At 33.8% G+C, this 21,509-nt stretch overlaps 1 protein-coding gene across 5 annotated transcripts in view; it reads left to right on the plus strand.

Moving 5' to 3' along the window:
• LOC148947120 (uncharacterized) overlaps positions 1-21,509 on the plus strand; it is a 188,646-nt gene that overhangs the window by 20,741 nt on the left and 146,396 nt on the right. For all 5 annotated transcript variants that reach the window (XR_016142422.1, XR_016142420.1, XR_016142421.1 and 2 more), the window contains exon 2: positions 1,578-1,810. Coding sequence is in view for 1 of the 5 variants with exons in the window: in XM_089096882.1 (XP_088953008.1) it covers positions 1,578-1,799 (222 nt within the window). In the remaining 4 variants the exon portion in view is untranslated. The remainder of the gene's footprint in view (positions 1-1,577; positions 1,811-21,509) is intronic.

Here is a 21,509-nt window from a genome sequence, read left to right on the forward strand (position 1 = left end):
TTAAAAAGGGCACTAGATCTTTTAAGTTCCGTTCGAATGAGCCCTTCCACGATATTTTAGGACCACTGAGTCGATACGATCACCCCTGGGGGAAAAAAAAACAAACAAAAAAACACGCATCCATGATCTTTCTTGTGGCAAAAAATGCAAAATTTTACAATTTTGTAGATAGGAGCCTGAAACCTCTACAGTAGGGTTGTCTGATACGCTTAATATGATTATATGATTTTCATTAAGTTTCTATAGTTTTTAGGGGGTCTTTCTCCCTTTTTTCGAAAATCAGCCAAATTTTCTCAGGCGCGTAACTTTTGATGGGTAGGACTAAACTTGATGAAAATTATATACTTGAATTCAGCATTGAAATCTGATTCTTTTGATTTATCTCTTATTATCAAAAACTCGTTTTATAGAGTTTCGGTTACCATTGAGCCGGGTCGCTCCTTACTTACAGTTCGTTACCACGCACTGTTTGATAGTCTGTTCTAACAAACTGCAAATAAGGGCACCTCACTTTATGATCATTACTATAGATGCTTCATACTCCCATCTTCAAAATGTGGAATTGTATACATTTTTTCAAGAAGAAAGATTTTGGATGTATGTTTATTTGTTTTAGTTTTACTCTCAGGGTTAATAGTAAAAGCTAGAAATCTTAGTAAAAATCACTTGATTAGATTCATCCCTACCATAGAGGTTTCAAGCTGCAATGTACAAAATGTGAACTTTTGCTTGTTTTCAGAAGAAAGATAATAAATGCATGTTTTTTTTTTGTCTTTTGTTGTCACAGTTGATTCAATTTACAGAGACACTGGTTGAAAAAAGAGTGATGCTAGACAGATTGCAGCCTTAAATTGCTCTTAAAATTTTGATTTGATAGGTTTTGGGAAATGATGGGATTGGAGGGGTGCTGGATGCCCAATTGACTCTTGACTTTTGAAGAGGTCACTAGAACTTCTCAGTTCCAATTCAATCAGTGGCATCCTACGACCAACCCTTGCATGGAAACTTTATGTGGTCCAATATAACTTACAACCCTTGCCCATGGGCTTTGGAGGTTTTACTCCAACTTGAAGGCATGCAGAATTTTGTTTAAACAAAAGCTAGAAAAGTGGTAATCTTAAATAAAATGCTTCTTAAATTATTTTAAATAAATTTTTCGTATCCATTTTTATCCTAAAAAAGAAATATTAATTTGTCAAACGGAAAAATAACATTTCGAATTTTGATTGGAAAAGCATTTTCTCCCGGCCCACTATAGAAACTTTCGCAGAAGAAAATTCGAACATGGAAAATGTATCACTGACCCCTCCCCACCCCTGAATACTGTTGAGTCCACTGCTAGTAGTGGAGAAGGAAAAGTGGAAAAAGATGACACGTCATTGCTTCCATAATAAAAGATAATTTTTCATGTTTTTCGTCCTTAAGTTTTCATTAGAGGTTTTTGCTCACGGTAGTCATTAATGTGTATTTTGTTGTATTTTGAACTGATCATGCCATAAAGTCTTACATACTAATAAATACTAGATTATATTTAATCTTTCATCCATTTAAATGATTAATATTCTTTTCATTTACAGCTGCTGGATTCAGACATTCCACGTATTGATTCAGTAAGATTAAATCATTTATGGAAATTAACAGAAAAGTCGTCAACAATTGATTTAGCGTCATACCAAACCATTACAGCTTTGATTAACAGACAGATAGCAGAGGAGACACAGAACGAACTCGGAATTTCAAAATCTGGAAAATATTTTTGGAAATACGTAGAGATGTTTATTCACATAACAGCAAAATAGCCCACTTGAAAGTGAGTAGTCTAACTCTTCTAGAGTTTTAGGTTTTGACTGTGCTTTTAACGGAAGTACCTGTCTTTGTGTCTTTCTCTTTGTGTTTGTGTGTTTCTTTCTGTGTCTGTTTCTGTGTGTGTCGTAACAGTAACAACAGCAGTAAGACGCAAATAAAGTCTTATGGTAATGTCAACGCTCACTATTGGCCATTTAAAGGATGTTAATCTTATTTCTTCAAGGCTTTTGAATTGCTTTTCTGCTAGATGCTGCATTCTGTAGGTTCTTTTCCAGAATATGGCTCTGTTGTTCTTCAACATTGATTGTGGGTCTCGGCGAAGGTGATTTCAATGGTGTACCTTACTGGGGTGTCGTGCCATTTTTCGGAATACTATATTCCGGTGTTCGTCCTGTACTATGGTACATTTACCACAGTAACCACGATCATTATCTTAGGATTTCTTCATCACATGCTTTGTACTATAAAGCTCAATATTTGAGAATCACCGTAATGATTCATCCCCAGAGGCTTACTTATCTAAACTTTAAAATATTTCAAACAAATGACTAGTTAAAATTTTTTGTCTAATGTGTTTGGTGGTAAAGCAACTAAAAGGGTATTAAAGGTGGATTGGGAGACGAGTTTTTAGGGGAATCTTTATTATTTGGCCCACCTTAAAAGGTGAGATTGTGTTCTGGCCTTCTAAAATCCTAAATGCTCCATTAGCTCTTTCATTATTATTAATTACTTCAAAAAATTTGTCAATTTTCTTGCATTGGGTCCCATTTCCCTAGAGACAAAACTAAGACGCTAGCTCCAACTTTCCATAAATATTAACTCTGTTTGCTAAATTGTTTACTTCTTTTTTGAAGTTTTCCATTAAAATTAGCTTATGAAAGTTTATTAGTTTACTGATTACGAATTGGTGCATAATATTAAATATATATAGATCCAAATCAAAGTTTGTCAAGCATATGTCTCATGAATAGTAATTATTTCACATCTTTCAAAAAAATAATCAATGAAACGTAATTTCCTTAATTTATGCTGTTTGGGTAATGCCCATCTATATAATATCATAAACCCTAAACATGCCTTTTTATTATCGAACGAACACCACAGTGGCTAAAGGACTTTCTCCCAGAGATAGAAGATTGAAGTTTGAGTCACTCAGTAGTGACGAGTTTAATTAACATAGTCTTTTTATTGGAAAAGAAAAGAATATTTCAATTTTTTTTTTTTTAATAAGAATCTATAGTTTGGCTTACTATTTATATGTTGGAAAAATTTATATTTAACATTCAACATATGTTGGAAATATTTATATATTAAACATTCTTCATAACATCTGTCCTTTAGAAAATCTGTACATTCATAGTATTTTTTAATTTAGTTTTATACCTTGTCAAGTTTAATCACAAATAAAACTTATTACCCTTCTCAGAAAATTTTATTTCTACTAGATGCACTTAAACAATGTTTTTATTTAGCCTATATGACAGTTTCTATACATACAACATGTATTAATTTAATCTAAAATATCCCGCTACATTATTTGAAAATCTCTCCTTAATACAGTTGGTGTTAATAGTAGAATTACTAGTAATAGTAGAATACTAGGGGTAGTATACATATAAAACTTTTTAGTCGGTTCAACATCCACCATAATATGCACTGGAAGTTTCAACTTAATACCCTAGACCGTTCATAGAATTCTTCAGATACGCTCTTTCTTTAGCCTGTTTTTACAGAGTTTGTTTTTCTTTAGTTCAACATTCCCCTAAATATTTCCTGAAAGTTTCAACTTTCTACCCTAAGCCTCAGTAGTAGTGGTCGTAGCAATATTAGTAATATTGCTAATATTAAAAAGTAGCAAGCAGCAAAAGTAACAGCAGTAGTAGCAGTATGTTTGTTGTGCCTCTTGACTATTTCAACGTCGCTTTCAACTCGCCCTGAAAGTTTCAACTTAATACTTTGAGCTAATCCTGAGAAATTACTCATATAACCTTTTGGCAACCTGATTGCTCGAAGTGTGTTTTGATTTTCAGAACAACCCGGTAAATTTGCCTTGAAAGTTTCACCATAATATGCTTAAACTCAGAAGTAGTAGTTATAGTAATCATAAGACGTAAATTATGTCTTGTCGTAATGTTAGACTTAGCTACCGGACTTTTCAACTAGTTTGAAAGAAATTTCTGTCTCAAAATTTTGATTGGATATGTTTTGGGAATTGATGGACGGAGTAGGGGAGAGGGAGGCTTACACTCCAATCACTTTTGGGTCTTAAAAAGGAAGCTAAAACTTTCAATTTTCAATTGAAAGATCTCTTTCCGAAATTTTCACAAGAAGTCCTCTTATGCGAGGTGCCTTGGTGAAAAAATAGCACCTTGTGCACACATCACACTTTACTTAGACAGAACCATTGCGCTGTCTATGATTTGTTGTTTCATTGATCTGCAACAGGCCAGTGCTGAAAGTATGAGAATAAGTATACTGGCAGAAAAGAGCAATAAAGTACTGTTTTTAATTTGAAGACACAGGAAAAAGGTTTTAGTTGTTCTTTAGTAGGAACTAGTATCAAAACGAAGGACGTTGCCATCGCTGTTGGCCAATTAAAGGATACTAATTTTATTTCTTCAACATATCCTAATTGATTTTCTATCATGGGTTGCAATATGTAGCTTCTTCCCCAGAATATGACCTTGTTCTTCCTCCCCAGAGTATGACCTTGTTGTTTTATCTTATACCTTTTGCGTCATTTATGGCTGTGGACTAGGAATATAACGTTATGAATTATCTTAAGTATGAACATGCAGTTTGATTTGGTGGCTCGGCTAAGGTGATTCCAATGATGTACCTTATTTGGGGTTTTATTCTATTTTTTTTATTTACTATTGTCCGTGGTTCGTCCTGTACTCTGGTACATCTACCACAGTAGCCACGATCATTATCTTAGGATATCTTCAACACTTGCTTTGTACTGTAAAACTTAATATTTTAGAATCATCTGAATGATTCATCCCCGGAGGTTTAGTGAACTAAACTTTGAAATAAATCAAACAAAATGACTAGTTCAAATTATTGGTCGAATATGTTTGATGGTAAGGCAACTTCAAGGGTATTGGAGGTGGATTGGTAGCCCTCCAATCACTTTAGTTTATGAGAATGGAAGACGAGTTTATAGGGCGGCCTCTTTTATTTGCCTTATCTGAAAAGATCAAGTTATGTTCTGGTCCTCTAAAAGCCTTACTTTTCAGTTAGCTCATTCATTATAAGAAACTTTTTTTTAACAGTCAATTTCCTTGCATTGGCTTACATTCCCTAAGAGACGTTACTAAGAAACTAGTCCCAACTTCACTCAAAGGATACTTCAGTTAGCTAAATTCTTTACACCTTTTTTGAAAGTTATTTAGTTTACAAATTAAAAATCGACGCATAGTGTTCAAAGTATATAAGTATCCAATTCAAACTTTGTCAAGCATAGGATTCTTGAATAATGATTATTTCACACCTTTAAAAAATAATAAGTGAATTATGGGTAATATCCTTAATTTCTGCTGCTTGGGGAATGCCCAGATATATAATATCATAAAACCCTAAAATACTTTTGTAATATCGAACTAACAGCTCAGTGGGTAAAGGACTCACTCCCAGAGAGGGACGATTGAAGTTCGAGTCACTCAGGAGTGACAATATTTTCTTAAGATTATCACTATTTTTTAAGAGTAACGCTATTTTTGTTAATGTTTTTAAGATTAATTTTTGATCATTTTGTTTGATATAGTATTTTTCATTAGAAAAGAAGAGGACATCTAAAATATTTTTTGTGTTTTTTTTCCTTTGCGAATCCATAGTTTCGCTTACTGTTTATATGTTGGGAAAACTTGTCAAATTTGTTTAACAACATACATCCTTAGAAAATCTTGACACTCATAGCATTGTTCAGTTTAGTTTTATACCTCATCAAGTTTTCCTAACAAATAAAATTTAATACCCTTCCCATAAAGTTTTATTTATGCTATTTTGACAACCTAGACGCAGTTACACTTTATTTTTATTTAGCCCATTTGACAGTCTCCTTGCATACGTCGTGTTTCATTTTAATTTAACCTACCCCCCAACATTATCTGAAAATGTCTCCTTAATACCCTTACTTTGATAATAGAATTTCTAGTGGTATTAGAATGTTTGGGGTAGTATGCACATAGAACCTTTCAGTTGGTTCAACATTCCTCTTGATGGGCACTTGAGGTTTCAACTTAATGCCCTAAACCATTCCTGGAATACTGCTGATACACCCTTTTTATAGCATGTTCTTAGACATTATGTTTTTATTTAGTTCAACATCCCCCTGAACATTCCCTGAAAGTTTCATCTTCCCACCCTTAGCCTCAGTATTAGTGGTCGTAGAATACTAATAGTAGTAGCAGAAGTAGCAACAGTAGTAGCAGTAGGAGTATGCACAGGGTGCCTTTTGGGTTGTTTCAATGTCTCTTTCAACACGCCCTGAAATTTATCCTCTGAGTTAGTCATGAGAAATTGCTCACACATCCCTTTTGCAACCTGATTTCTCAAAGTGTGTCTTGTTTTTCAACAACACCCCGCTAAATGTGTCGTCAAAGTTTTACTATGATATGCTTGAACTCAGTAGAAGTAGTTGTCATAGCAGTCGTAATAGTGGTCATTGTGGTAAAACGCCTATAATGTCTTATGTTAATTTCAACATTCCCCTCAGCATGCCCTTGTTCAACTGATTATCCCTCTCATAATTCTTTGAAAGTTGAAAACTAAAACACATAGTCAACCTTGGGTTATGCTCTTTTTACAACCCGTATGCACAAAAAGTCTTTTGATTTGTATGTAGTTACTGGACCTTTCAACTATACTGAAAAAAATTACTGTCTCAAAATTTTTATTGGATATGTTTGGGTAATTGATGGACGTAGGATGGAGTGATTACCTTTCTGTCACCTTTGACTCTTAAAAAGGCAGCTAGAACTTTCAATTTGCAATTGAAAGAGATCCATCTGAAAATCCCACAAGAAGTCCTGATTTTCTTTTCATAAATCTGTAATAAACTAATACTGAAAGTGATAAAAATATGCATATTGCCAAAATAGAGCAATAATATGCTGTCTTTGATTAGAAGACAGAAAAAAGCTTTTAGCTTTTCTTTAGCAGGAACTAGCATTATAAGGAAGGACGTTCCTATCACTGTTAGCCATATAAATGATATTAATCTAATTTCTTCAAGGTATCCTAATTAATTTTCTATCATTTGTTGCAATCTCTTGTTTCTTCCCCTGAATATGACCTTGTTCTTGTATCTCTTTGAATAAAAAAAATACGTTTTTTTTTAACTGAAAGTAAGAAGCAACATCAAAACTTAAAACGAACAGAAATTATTCCGTAAATGAAAGGGGATGTCCCCTCCTCAACGCCTCGCTCTTTACGCTAAAGTTCTTTATTGTTTTAAAAAATAAAGTTGTGTGACAGAGTCAAATTTTAGCGTAAAGAACGAGGTGTTGGGTGAGGGGGGGGACAGCCCCTTTCATATACGGAATAATTCCTGTTCGTTTTAAGTTTTAATGTTTCTCCTTACTTTCAGTTGAAAACTTCCGACCGTTTTTTTAAAAATGCTAGGAAATCCAGCGCCCCTTCATAGTGATTTCCCTTCCTCCGTGGAAAGATCCTCCCACGTAACCCTCGATACACCCTCCACCCCACTACCAGCAAAAATTCCCCTGAAAATGTATGTATGCTTTCCAATAACCAATGCTATATGTAAACATTGGGCATAGTTCATTATTTACAGCCCTTCCCCCGGGGACTGAGGGGGAATAAGTCATCCTCAAAGACATAGGTATTATATTTTTCGACCATGCTGAACAAAATGGCTATCTCAAATTTTGATCAAGTGACTTTTGGGGAAAACGAGCGTGGAAGGGTGCCTAGTTGGCCTCTATTTTTTGGGTCACTTAAAAAGAGCACTAAAATATTTAATTTCGGTTCGAACGAGCCCTCCCACGGTATTCTAGGACCGACCACTGGGTCGACACGATCACCCCTGGGGGAAAAAAATAACAAAAAGGCAAATATACACGTATCCGTGATCTTTCGTCTGGCAAAAAAATACAGAATTCCACAATTTTGCAAATAGGAGCTTGAAACCTCTACAGTAGGGTTCATTAAGGTTCTATGACTTTTAGGGGGTGTTTCCTCCTTGTTTCGAAAATCAGGCAAATTTTCTCAGGCGTGTAACTTTTGATAGGTATGACTAAACTTGATGAAACTTATATGTTTGAAATCAGCATAATAATCTGATTCTTTTGATGTATCAATTGGAATTAAAATTCCGTTTTTTAGAGTTTCGGTTACTATTGACCCGGGTTGCTCCTTACTTATAGTTCGTTACTACAAACTGTTTGATACCTATTGCGTCACATATGGCCGTGAACTACGATTATAACGTCATCAATTATATTACATAGGAAAATACATTTTTTTTTTCTCCGAAAAGTTGATTTTGGGTCTTGGCTAAGGTGATTCCAATGATGTACCTTATTAGGGGTTTTATGCTATTTTTTTTATTACTAGTGTCCGTGGTTTGTCCTGTACTATGGTGCATCTGTCACAGTAACCACGATCATTATCTTTGGATATCTTCATTAGATGCTTCTGTATCTCTGGAGGCTTACTTATCCGATCACTTTAGTATGTAAGAATGGAAGACAATTTTTTAGAGAGGCCTTTCTTATTCGCTTCACCTGAAAAGGTCAGGCTGTTTTCTGGTCTTCGAAAAGCCTAGCTATTCCATTGGTTCTTTCATTTTACGAAATTACTTAAAAAAAACTATTTAATTTTTTTTAATTGGGTTCCATTCCTCAAGAGACGTAACTAAGACATTAGTTCCAACTTCACATAAAGGTTATTTCAGTTTGCTAAATTGTTTACACCTATTTTGAAATTTGCCACCAAAAGTATTTTATGAAAGTCTACTAGTTTACCGATTACAAATTGATGCATAGCGTTCAATCCATATAGATCCAAATCAAAATTTGCCAAGCATATGTTTATTGAATAGTGCTTATTTCACACCCTTCAAAAAAATAATAAGTGAAGTATGATTAATTTCCTTAATGTATGCTTCTTGGATAATGTCCAAATATTTAATATCATAAAATCTAAAAATGCGTTTATATCGTCAAACGAACAGTATAGTGGCTAAAGGACTCTCCTAGAAATGGAAGATTGAAGTTTGAGTCGCTCAGTTGTAACGATACAAAATTCGTTTATAAATTTGAGCAGGTTACACTGTTTTGAGATTGTCTTTTTTCAGTTTTAAATTAATTTTCCTTTGGTTTTTATTGACATAGTCATTTTCATTGGAATGAAAAAAAAGCATATTTCAAATATTCTCCTTTTTTCATGGTTGTAGCAGTTGGTGCAACCTAGTAAGAAGCAGATCACAGCCCATAGCAACCAAAAGTTGAAAAATGTGTTTTGAAAAAACTTCCGGATGAGAAAAATTGCCATCTAATACTGATTTAGAAATGGTAACTATTATTTCGGTTAAAATTAAAAGTTTAAAACGCAAAGAAACTTATGATGATTTCAAAGAAAATCCGAAAGAAGACTTATTATAAAATCAATTTTTACTAAAAATTGATTTTGTAAAATTACAAAAAGTTGTAAAATTACAACTTTTTGTAATTTTATTAGTAATTTTAGTAATTACTTTGACAACTTAAGTAATTTTACAAAATGACTTTTGTAAAATTACAAAAATTGAAAATTTTTGTAAAATTACGAAATTCAACTTCCAGTTTCAACTTAATACCATACACCATTCCTAAAATACTACTGATACGCCCTTTCTCTAGCCTGCTTTTACAGAGTGTATTTTTTATTTAGTTTAACATTCTCCTAAGCACTCGCTGAAAGTTTCAACTTTCTACCCTTAGCCTCATCTGTAGTGGTCGTAGCTATAATAGGAATAGTAGAAGTAGCAATAGTAGTAGCAGTATGCAAAGAGTGCTTTTGAGTTATTTCAACATCCCTTGAAACACTTTCTGAAACGTCGTCGATATATTCTAGAATTCTGATCTTTGGTCGTTCATACCTAACCTATGAAGAAGAGATTTTCTAAAGTTATGAAAATATATAATTTCAAAGATACACAAAACATAGGTAAATATTGTTGAATTTTTTCTAAAATATTATAAGATGGGTAATGAATTGTTATGTGGGTGATACTAGATTTGCTGTATCCTCTCGTATGCAAACACTTTACTAATATGAGTATTACAGCCTTAAATTCAAAAAATAATTTTCACCAAGTTTGTCTTTTATTAAATTTACTTGATCATATCCAGTTGGACGCCTAAAATGAAAACTAATTCATTAAATTGTTCAAGTGCAAACTTACACAGCCATATACGTCTTAAATTAGTGTGAAAAACCAATAATTCATTTTTCAAGGAGAAAGATCGCCAGTATACATAATGTATTCCAATAGTAAAATTCGTAGCCAATTTCAAAAATAAACAACGTGTGCTGTTAAACAGCAGAAAATGAGCCAAAAATAAATAAATCAGCATAAATCCTTAGAAAGTGTTGTTTTCTTATATGTTCTGGTAAAACAGAAATCGCAACCTAGTTCAGCAAAGCTCCTTTCTTTGAAAAATACTTTTAAGGAATGCTTCTTGAAAAGAGCTTTGCTAGACTAGGCCTAGTCGTGATGTAACTAGGATGTTCGGCACTCTAGGATCTTTTGACCATGAAGCAGTTTAAAGGTAAATATTAGGGATTCTAAAAGAAAGTATCGATGTATAGGCTACCCTATTGGTAGTTTTGCAGACTTAATGACTTCCACTGATAGCCTACCTTATGTAGGCTAAGGTAAGACACCTAGTAGGTTGTATGATTTGCTTGAATATTTTGATATAAATCTACCTCATAGTTATTATACTCGTATAATAGTAGCATATACCTTTTATGTTTGTTTTTTTTAAATTAGAAATACAAATTACTTGGGTGAGCAATGTTTGACTATTAAAGTCATTGGTTCTTCATACTCTAAGCAATAAATATTGTCATTTACTCTTATATGCAAAGCACTATAAAGTCAAACAATAGACAATAATGTGTTTCCTTTAAACATGGAGAATGATATAGTCTTCTGTATGATTTTTTCAACATCAAATTAGGTATGACTGTATGACATCTTGAACATCAAATAGAGAAACATGAATAAAGTTATACAAAATACTTTTTGATTTTCTCATTTAATATATGATCCACTAAAATGTCATACAGAAGATGGGGTAATTACATTACCCCACTGATACATAGAGAAAACAACAAAGTCATACAGATGGCTTTTCTTAGCCTAGGCCTACACAATTTCATATATAGAGCAGCCTAAATAAAGTCATACAGATTACTTTTTAATTTATCATTCTACTATAAAGCATTATGAATAAAGTCATACAGATGCCTTTTTATGCCTATTGTTATTATAGAGCAAACATAAATAAAGTCATACAGATGGCTTGTTATACCTTCTGCTCTTACATAGAGAAAATAACAAAAAGTCATTCAGATGGCTTTTTGTAGCCTAGGCCTACATGATTTCATTTATAGAGCTGCCTAAATAGAGTTATACAGATGACTTTTTAATATATCATTCTACTATAAAGCATTATGAATCAAGTCATACAGATGACTTTTTATGCCTCCTGTCATTATAGAGCAAACAAATAAAGTCATACAGATGACTTTTTATACCTCATACTATTATAGAGCTAACTTAAAGAGTCATACAGATGACTTTATACCTCTTGCTATTATAGAGCAAACAAAAATAAAGTTTTACAGATGACTTTTTATACATCATGCTATTAAAGAGCAAACAAAAATAAAATCTTACATATAACTTTTTGTTGTTTTCTCTATTTATCAGTGGGGTAATATACTTTTTTCTGTATGACATTTTAGTGGATCATATATTAAATAAGAAAACCATGAAGTCTTCTGTATGACTTCATTCATAATTCTTTATAATAATTTGATGTTTAAAAAGTCATACAGAAGACTGTATATCATTCTCCATCTTTTCTCTAGAAATGGAAATATATAATTACAAACATACAAAGTATAAAAAGTCATTTGTATGACTTTATTCATGTTTGCTCCATAAAATTATGAAGTTTAACAAGTTATCTATAGGACTTTGTTCATGTTTGCTATATAATAGTAAGGTATAAAATTTCATCTGTATGACTTTATTCACGTTTTCTCTATAAGAGTGAGATATATAAAAATCATCTGTATGGCTTTATTTTTGGCTGCTCTATAATAGCATGAGGTATAAAAAGTCATCTGTATGGCTTTATTTATGTTTGCTCTATAAACTAATGAGGCATAAAGTCATCTTTATGACTTTTTATCATTCTACATAATAGGAGAAAGTATAATATATTGTCTTGTGTTTGACTTTATACTGCATTCTGTATAAAACTAAATGACAATATTCTATCACTCAGATAAAAAGAAAAATTTTGTATGTTGCCATATGTAGGTAACCCAATTACTTTGACAAACAGCATCAATTACTGTCTACTGTAACTTCTGTAATAAATTACATTCAGAGGGAACAGGGCCACTGCCTTGAGTGGCAAGGGACTATGCTGACTGTTTAGGTGGAAAGCAGGGGATGAGTGATTCGATCAAATTTTTCCCTTTAATTTGACTGTCTTTGCTTATATTTTGAGTCAGGAGAGGTGTAATGTAATTATATTTTCCCTAGGCACAACTAACTCTATGAATAGCTCTGATTGCACTTGAGAAGTAGATGGTATATCATTGTGGACCATTTCAGAAGATATTTCTACTTGTTTTGATGATGAACAAGTTTAACTCACAATAAAGTAAGAAGGCAGAAATTTCAGTTCCTGCAATCTTTAATATTTCCAAAGTATAATAGTTCAGCATCCAGCTTGCTCTTGTAATAGAAGGTAGTTTGAATTAGCATAAGAATGCTAGGTTGATGCTATGTAAATATTATTTTACATCAAGCAGTTCTTAGTAGAAAACTATAAGTAAGGAGTTAGAAATTTTTAAAACACTAAAAAAGAATTTTCAACAGATTCTAGTGCGTAAAAGTTTGCCTTTAAATGCTGATTAAAAAAATATATAGGGCATATAAAATTCATGAAGTTTAATGGATGAGTGGATGAAAAAGCTACAAGTTTTAGAACATTTGACTGATTTTCAAAAAAGAACAAAGACCCACATGAAGTCAATCAATATTAATGAAAATCAAACCCTCAGATTCAGCATATCAGAGAGCCCCAAGATAGACATTTCAAGCTTCTTGGCTATTGTGTTGAGGATTGGGTTGTCACGTGCCTGAAAGAATGCATTTCAATGCCTAAATTGTCAAACTCCCCATGGGCCTTCACACTGGTATAGTTATATAGGGGGTTATGAGAATTTATCTCTTATCTCCCTCCATTTAAACCAAGACTGAATAAGGTTGAATTGGGGTTATACATCCTATGTTGTTACAGAAAAAAATACATTTATTTTAATACTTTATACTGATATGCTAAACTGACATGGTTTATGATATAATTATGTATAAGTACTTTTGTCTTCAACAAAACTCATCAAGTTTTTGTCTTCCTTGAATATGTGAGGACCACCTTAAGTATAGACAGTGCCATGAATAAATGATCTGTTATAAGTTTGATGATTTTTGGATCAGTACAAGTGTTTTTTACAAGTATTTTCTTATCTGTGATTAATGGACTTGATATGTCTTTTGACTGAATTAATGGACTTGTAAGCAGTTATTAAATGCTGGATTTAATAACAAAACTGCGATAGCCCAGATTTATCAACTTAGCTACAACAGCCCGGATTCATCTACATCTACCTACCATGGGTGTAGGCAGCATATTGTCTAGGCGAGGGGGCAGTCGATAGTGTGATGAAGGGCCATTTATCAACTGCTTTTCCAACCATCTGCTTTTTCAGCCACATCTAATGTAAATTTGAAGGTCTAGGGGAGGCAGCTGCCATCCCCTCCCTACGCCCATGCTACCTACTTCTCCTAACCCTAGAACCAAAGGTCTTTTTCAAGGCCAGAAAATTTGAAAAACGAATAATCATTGTGAATAATCAGAATACATTCCTTTTCAGTTTTTTTTGGATAAATACCAAATTTTTTGTCCAACTTGCAAAAATAACAGATATATATATATATATATATATATATATATATATATATATATATATATATATATATATATATATATATATATGTATATATATATATATATATATATATATATATATATATATATATATATATATATATATATATATATATATATATATATATATATATATATATATATATATATATATATATATATATATATATATTGCCCTGATTTCAATACATTCTGAGGTTTTACTCAACCTTGATCAATATAGTTTCAGAAGAAGTCCAAGCCCTATAAAATATAAAATTTCCATCAAGTTCACAACCTGTATTAGAAGATTTTAAATCCTATTTCTGAAAAATATGAAAAAAGATTCTAGTGATTAACTTTAAAATTCATGAAAGATTTTGCTGTTACATCAATTGTATTAAGTAAAGAGGCACTTACAAAATGACTTCTATGCATAAAAAACACTCATCAATTAATGGAATACTTATAAACACAAAAAAATCGATTAAAGAAACATTTATAAAAACAACTTCTATGCATCAAGGAGCCCTGTATAGAGGCCACTTAACTCAGGGAATCGCTCTAATCTACATGTAAACACAGGATGGAAGGGGAACTGTGATCCTTTCTCCAAGATAATTATAGACAGTCCTGACAAATTGCTTGTAGGCAGTTTACCTCGTCCGTCTAAAAAAAGAGAAAAAGAAAATACAACTACTCTTTCACAAATAAAATCCATTAATAGTAGGGGTTTATTTACTAGTAGCAATTACTCCATGTAATCCTTACTTTTTCAAGTTGTAAGGAGGCCTTATTTTTGTCTAAATGTAGTAACTCAATTTCTGTAAAAGTTGGAATCCCCTTTGCTGGAATCCCAACTTGCCAGTTGATTTATCAAAGGTTTGAGCCTTACAGATGGTTCGAGGTAATCCTTGGATCCCTGTATATTTCCTTTTAGTAAGGCCGGGTCTGTCTAAATAAAGGATAAAATTTATTAAAGAATAAAATAATCTAAGAGTAATTAAATTTAAAAACTCCAATGACCTTCCCAAAAACATAAAATCTCGAATAAGCATTGAATAGCCTAAGGTTTAGGTGACAAATACCTAAAACAAGGAGTAAAAGCTATATGAGCTTTTTTGCGTTCCCTATTCCAGCCTAGTGTCTCTTGGATTTTAAGCTCAGTGTTTATAATAGATCTCACACCCTGAAATTGGAATTCCCTGGACTACAGTTTTGCATAACCCCTACTTGGATCCTTCTAACATTATGCAGAAGTCTAAATCCAAGATGAGAACTCTATATTTTACTTGTCCTTTACCTACCTAATCCTTTACCGGCTGTAAATACAAATGGTGGTCTTGATGTTATACAGAGAGACTAAGAAAAAAGGAGTACTATTGGGCAGACAGAGAGTTTAAGATCTTTCCAGTTGAGGGAAATTCAATCCAGGAACTTTTTCTAATCAAGTTTAAGATTTGCCTGAGATCCAAGGAACACTGATCCCTCTACAAGAAATAATTGTCAAATACCTTGTTTTGGGTTACTGAGAAATTGACAACCAATTGATGTGGTTATTCCAAGTTTTGCCCACTTTCAAACCCCTTTGATTTACCTTCTTGAAGTACCTTAACTTATCAAATAAAACTTGTAAATTTGGTGCTTCCATTTTTAACCAAATTAGCAGGGTTTACCTAATTTGAAAATTTAGATCTAAAGACTCGTAACAAAATTGACCAAAGCCTTAACTACTTAGCCAAGTGTAATTTATACAGCTAGAATTTCAGTAGCCCCAAACCTAAGATAATCCCTTTTTTGGTGAACGGTATGTAAACACTAGAAGACCAACAGACACACACACACACACTATAAGACTATTTAACTCTGAAGAGAGCCATTGGACGGTTTACATAATTAGAATTACCATAATTAGAATTTCTCCTCTTTTATTAAATTTACTAATAAAGTTTAGTAGTCACAGAATTTTGAGTACCCATTCCAACTACTGCCTCAGTTTAACACGCTACCAATTGACTGATTATTTCCTTTAAGAACTCTGGGTAGCAAGATTTATAAATAGAATTTAAAACGTTCAGAAGGTACGTTTAAAGGGACAAGTTTATCCAGAGCCTGCTTAGAGCAGCAATCAGACTGAGTTTCTAGTCCTAAAAATAGGGCAATCTCAAAATCTTAGAGGTGCAATGGAAGGGGAGGATTTTATATAGAATACATTCTAGCCCATAAGAAAAATTCTCTACCTGAGGATCTAGAAATAGATAACTCTTTAAGTTGTAAAAAACAGACAAAAGACTCTTGGAGATAGTTTGTGCTCAGTTGTAAATAACTGGTGATATTCTGTCACTTAGAAACAATACCTTAGTTTCTCTTGGGTTACTAACTACAATAACCAACTACGCTTGAATAATGGGGATAACTAACTTTGCTTGAATAACACTTATTTACTTACTGGTTTTCATTGTATGTAGGTGAAGCATTAAACTGGGTCTTTTACTGCCAATATGCAGTCCTAAGAGCCCGTAGCTCTAAGCAATTTAGGTGAAAAGCAGGGTGATGTGTGATGCACAGAGGGATGCAAGGTATGGTTGATAGTGCATCTGGATCCTTGTAGCTCTCTAGGAAGCCTTTTACTCTTTGTTGTTCTTGGCAGCAGATATTTTCTGTATTTACTGGCCAGACTTTGCATTGGAGACATGAACACCTACAAGAGAACCAATTGTAGTATTTGTTCCAATTACAGTTCAGGCAACTTGGTGGTCATACGTCAATCCTAAAACTTAGTCAAGCTACCTGAGAATTTATGTGGCCAGGAAAATTAGGCTTAGGATGCTTCTTCATGAGCAAGTTCATTAGTCGTTGTCTGTTAGGAGTCAACCCAAAAATCTTAGTCACCTCTATTGTAATTCAAGTAGACTTTCCAAGTAGGCCTGTCCACCTAGAGTCTAAGTCAGTTGGACCAAGTTTTAGGATTGACATGACCACTAAGTCACCTGGACTTGCAGTCCTCACTCAGGCAACCCAATTTATTAGCCAAGACAGTTACATTAACACAAAATTAATTAAAAATAGGCTGACCAACAAGTCAATGCAGGCAAACAAGATATCTAAGCCTAAATAGGCCCACCTGTCAGGTGAGTGAAATTATGTGACCCAATGTTATAAGTTCAGACAGTTACACTAAAACAGAATTTATTGAAAATTGATTGACTGAAAAGTTGCCTCAACTAGTGGCCAAACAAGTGGCATAGGGTCCATCTGCCTAAAGTCTTAGACAGGCAACCCAGTTTATAAGCTCAGACAGTTACACTAAACACAAAATTCATTCAAAATTGGTTGACTCAACAAGTTGCCTGGATTTGCAGGTGAACCAGTGATAGAAGGTCTGCCTGCCTTTAGTCTCAGGCAAGGGCAGCTGAATTTTAAGATTAAAATATGAACATCGAAGTGCCTGGACTCACGGTCAAACGAGCAACCATAATACTAATGGATTGGATTTTAAGAATATATATCCTATAGGCCTTCTAAAAATTATGGGTATTTACTAGTGAAAAGAATGTCAAACTATTAATTCTAAAGCAATGCAAGAAAAAAATGGTACTATTATAATATCTGTGGAACGTGCAAGAAGTGAAGTTTGGTTAATGCTAGTGAAATAAAACAAAATAGGATAAAAATATAATAGTTTAGAAACAAATTTTGGCTGTATATTTGCACATTCGGGGGGTGGGGTAAAGCATAGCATACAATAAATGTATAATCTAAACTAACCTAGGTGCCTTTTTTCCTCCTAAACCCCAAAAAACTAAAGCTTAAATATAGTTTGTGGAGTGAGAAACCCCTTGTTTATAGAGCGTAAGATAGGAAATTACTGGGTAATGTTATCTGATCTTTGCTTTTCCCAAGTTGCATTCTTGCATGTTGCCCAAATATTAGAACAGTACCAAAAAAATAATGGAACAAAAACAGGAATTACATTAAGAACAAACTTTGAGAGCCATGGCTTCTCTGAATGACAAATGTTGATAAAATAAAGCATTACTATTAAATCGTTATCTGTCATTGTTATTATGTAATATATATCATTTTATTATGAATCATATACAATATATTATTGTATTGTTTGTACTTGCCAATGTACACTGTTTATTCTAATTCAGCATTAGGCCACATAATTTTGGGGTGCCAATTTGGTGAGGGGAGGGGGAGCAGTTGCCTCAGTTAGACTTTGAAAAATACCTTCTAATGTCTATTTTGCTACTTTTTATTTTATCATGGCTAACTGGTTATTTTTGCCCCATTTACATTTTGACAATCGGAATCACTGACATAATTACTAGATACAAATCATCAGCACAACTGGGTTGTATTTTGCTTAGTGAGGAGCCTGAATAAAAGACTCTTACTTAGTTACTTCATAATAAATAATCTATTATGATTAATAGACTTTGAAGTTGATACCATGAGCCTATACTTTACTCCCTCCCCTCATGAAAATATATAGCCTAAGTCAGCTTCAATCATTAGGCAGCTACAAATGACCTATTTTTATCCCTAGCCAATTATTTAAAGAAGCATATTTTTGAGCATAGGGTTACTAGGTTTCTATGGGCTGTTCTGTGCCTTCTAGCCCCTTCAGGGCTAAAAAATCAATAGTTCCTAACAAGTGATTATTTAATTATAAAAGAGCATAAAAAATACTCATTATTGAATTGTGCTGAAAAGCTAAATTTTGTTGAAAACTGCAGTCTACGCTATGTACCAAAAATATGGTGTTGATTTGTAATTCAGGGTATATTTCTCACCATAATGGAGGGAGCGAGGGGGGGTCTTGATAAATTTAGCTATATATGGATTAATGGAATTCTGAATATATGCGTGTCTATTTTTTAGAACAGACCATCTTAATATTAAGTTAGGCTAATCAGAAAATTTATCTTTCCATTCCAGAATTTGTATGAGGGTATATGGACTACCATGAAGTCCTTTCACCCCTTTGATTTCGTATCTTCAATCCTTCTTATTCTTCAGCTCAGTTATGTTTTTGAAATGGTTAGCAGTAATTCTATATCATTGTAAAAGCAGCACCTGAAAATTAAAAATACACTCCACTAGGCTTGTCATTTGAAGCCATAATTTTGATGATGGGTTGTGGGAAGCGCGAGTACCTGAGCTACCTGTCCCCAGCAATTTAAGGCCATAGGCCGGCCGGTACCAGTACGGCGCTTCCTACTCATTCTCGCTCTCTTCTGCACTGTAGAATTCTATCAATGTTCTCTTGTTGTCTTCATGATCTGAATCATCAAGTTATAAATTTGTCTTTCAGTGTTAGGATGGTGTTTTAAATTGATGATGGTATCAAATGATTCTGGAACACCCATTTTCTGGCAGCTTAGTTTAATCTTAGTGATTTGTGGTGCCAGTACCAAACACTCCAAAAAAATATGTTGGGGGGATTCCACTGATGTTTCACACCACCTACACAGTGGTGAATGATGGAGATTCCATTGGAATCGAAGAGAATTCAGCAACGGGTATCTAGATTTTAACCTGTAATACCAAACCAAATCCTTCCTTGATTGAAATGGGGAATACAGGAATGGGGTGCACTTTGTTTTTCCACGGTGTTTTATAATGTCTCAAAGGTTTACAAGTTTCGAGTCTGGAGGGGGGGGGGGCTCAAGCATTTGCTCCTTCATTAGCTAGCCTATCGGCTGTCATTTTGTGGGTCAGTCCTTTATGGCTAGGAATATGGTGGAAGCAAACTGAAGTGTCCACATACTTAAGGCTTAGGAGAGAATCTCTAATAGATTTTAAATCTGAATCAGCAGCCTCATAATTTATTTTTTTGATTAGTTGGATGGCAGACATAGAATCTGTGAGAATTAACACTTTTTTGAAGCTGGTCTAAGGTTGACCATAACTTCCAGTGCTTTTAGAATGGCAAACAACTCTGCTGACAAAATTGGAGTACTGGATGGGAGAGTTACTGAAATATTCAAGGAAACATACGGAATACAAACCCCTGCTCCTGGATTTGTTCCCTTTACTGAGCCATCAGTATAAACTAGAGTATGTCCGGGAAATAGTGAGGAAATTTTATTGGTAAAAAGCTGACAAACAAACAGATCAGTATAAAAAGATTTATCCTTAGGGAGCAGTTGGAGATGGCACTCAGGGGCCTCGAGTTCCCAAGGCGGGGAATTTGGAAAAGGGTAACTATCTGCATGTTCATTTTTCCAATTTGGATGATCTTTCAGATATTGACACCAAGAAGACTTATGGTGCTGAGGCTTGCTAGGGTTTGCAAAAGTGGCTGGAAAAACTGCATGTTTATCACCATTATATTGTATTTTTGTAAAGTAATGGTTTCTCTGCATAGTAGCTCTATCTTTCAGAGCAGGTAGTCCAGAGAGTTCTTTTAGCTTATCTACTGCAGTATGTTTATGCAGTCCCAATGCAATTCTTATGGCTGAGTTTTGAAGTGTCTAAAGGGTTTTAAATAGAGTTACAGGTATATTTATGAGGAAATGAATGCCATATTCCATTTTTGAGCGAATATACAGCTTATAAAAATCAATAATCAATTTTGGCGAGGATCCCCATTTAGATCCTGCAAGTTGCTTTAAAATGATGAGTCGCGTTAAGATTGAAAATATAATCAACACCACACGTGGTTTCCAATTTAAAAGGCCGTCAAGGGTCATGCCCAGTAGACAGGCAGATGGCTGATAAGCTATTGTGCTCCCTTCTATCACTAAGGGTTTAGAGAGGGTTGTTTGTCGGTTATAAAACACTATTGCCTTTGTTTTTGGGACCGAAATGGGTAGACCAAAAGCTTTAGAAAACAGACACACATCATCTATGTCTTCCTGAATTATGCTTTGGAGTAAGTTTATATTCTTGTTTCTTTTCCACACTAGAAGATCATCAGCAAATTCCTCCATTTATTCACCCACCTACAAGTATCAATTCTGAATTATACAGTGTCAAAAAAAGAGAATTTAAGACAGTTCTTTGTGGGAGACCATCGTTAACTTGTTTTCTGGCAGATAGGATGTCATTTATCTGAACTTGAAAAGAATAATCACAAAGTAGATTATTTGTCATTGATACCACTATAGATGGAAAATTTTTATTGTTCATAACTTCTAGTAACTTCTTGTGTTTGATGTTTCTATAAGCATCACTCCAATCAAACATCACAGCAATTACAAATTCACCATTTTGCCGAGCCTCTGCTATATCTACTTCAATCCTGGTTATGTTGTCCATTGCACTGTGAACCGTTCTGAAATCTGTTGGGGATTGGGGCATCATTTGATTGACCTCTGCAAACCATTCTAATCTCTTTAACATCATACGTTCAAATATCTTGCCCATGGTGGGGAGGACTGATATTGGTCAATAAGATATTGGGTTATCGGGTGATTTCCCAGGTTTGAGGATTGGGTGAATAAGGGC

The sequence above is a fragment of the Artemia sp. Qi Xiang Cuo genome, chromosome 11, assembly GCF_049724085.1.
Source record: "Artemia sp. Qi Xiang Cuo chromosome 11, ASM4972408v1, whole genome shotgun sequence".
NCBI classification, from domain to species: Eukaryota; Metazoa; Arthropoda; class Branchiopoda; order Anostraca; family Artemiidae; genus Artemia; species Artemia sp. Qi Xiang Cuo.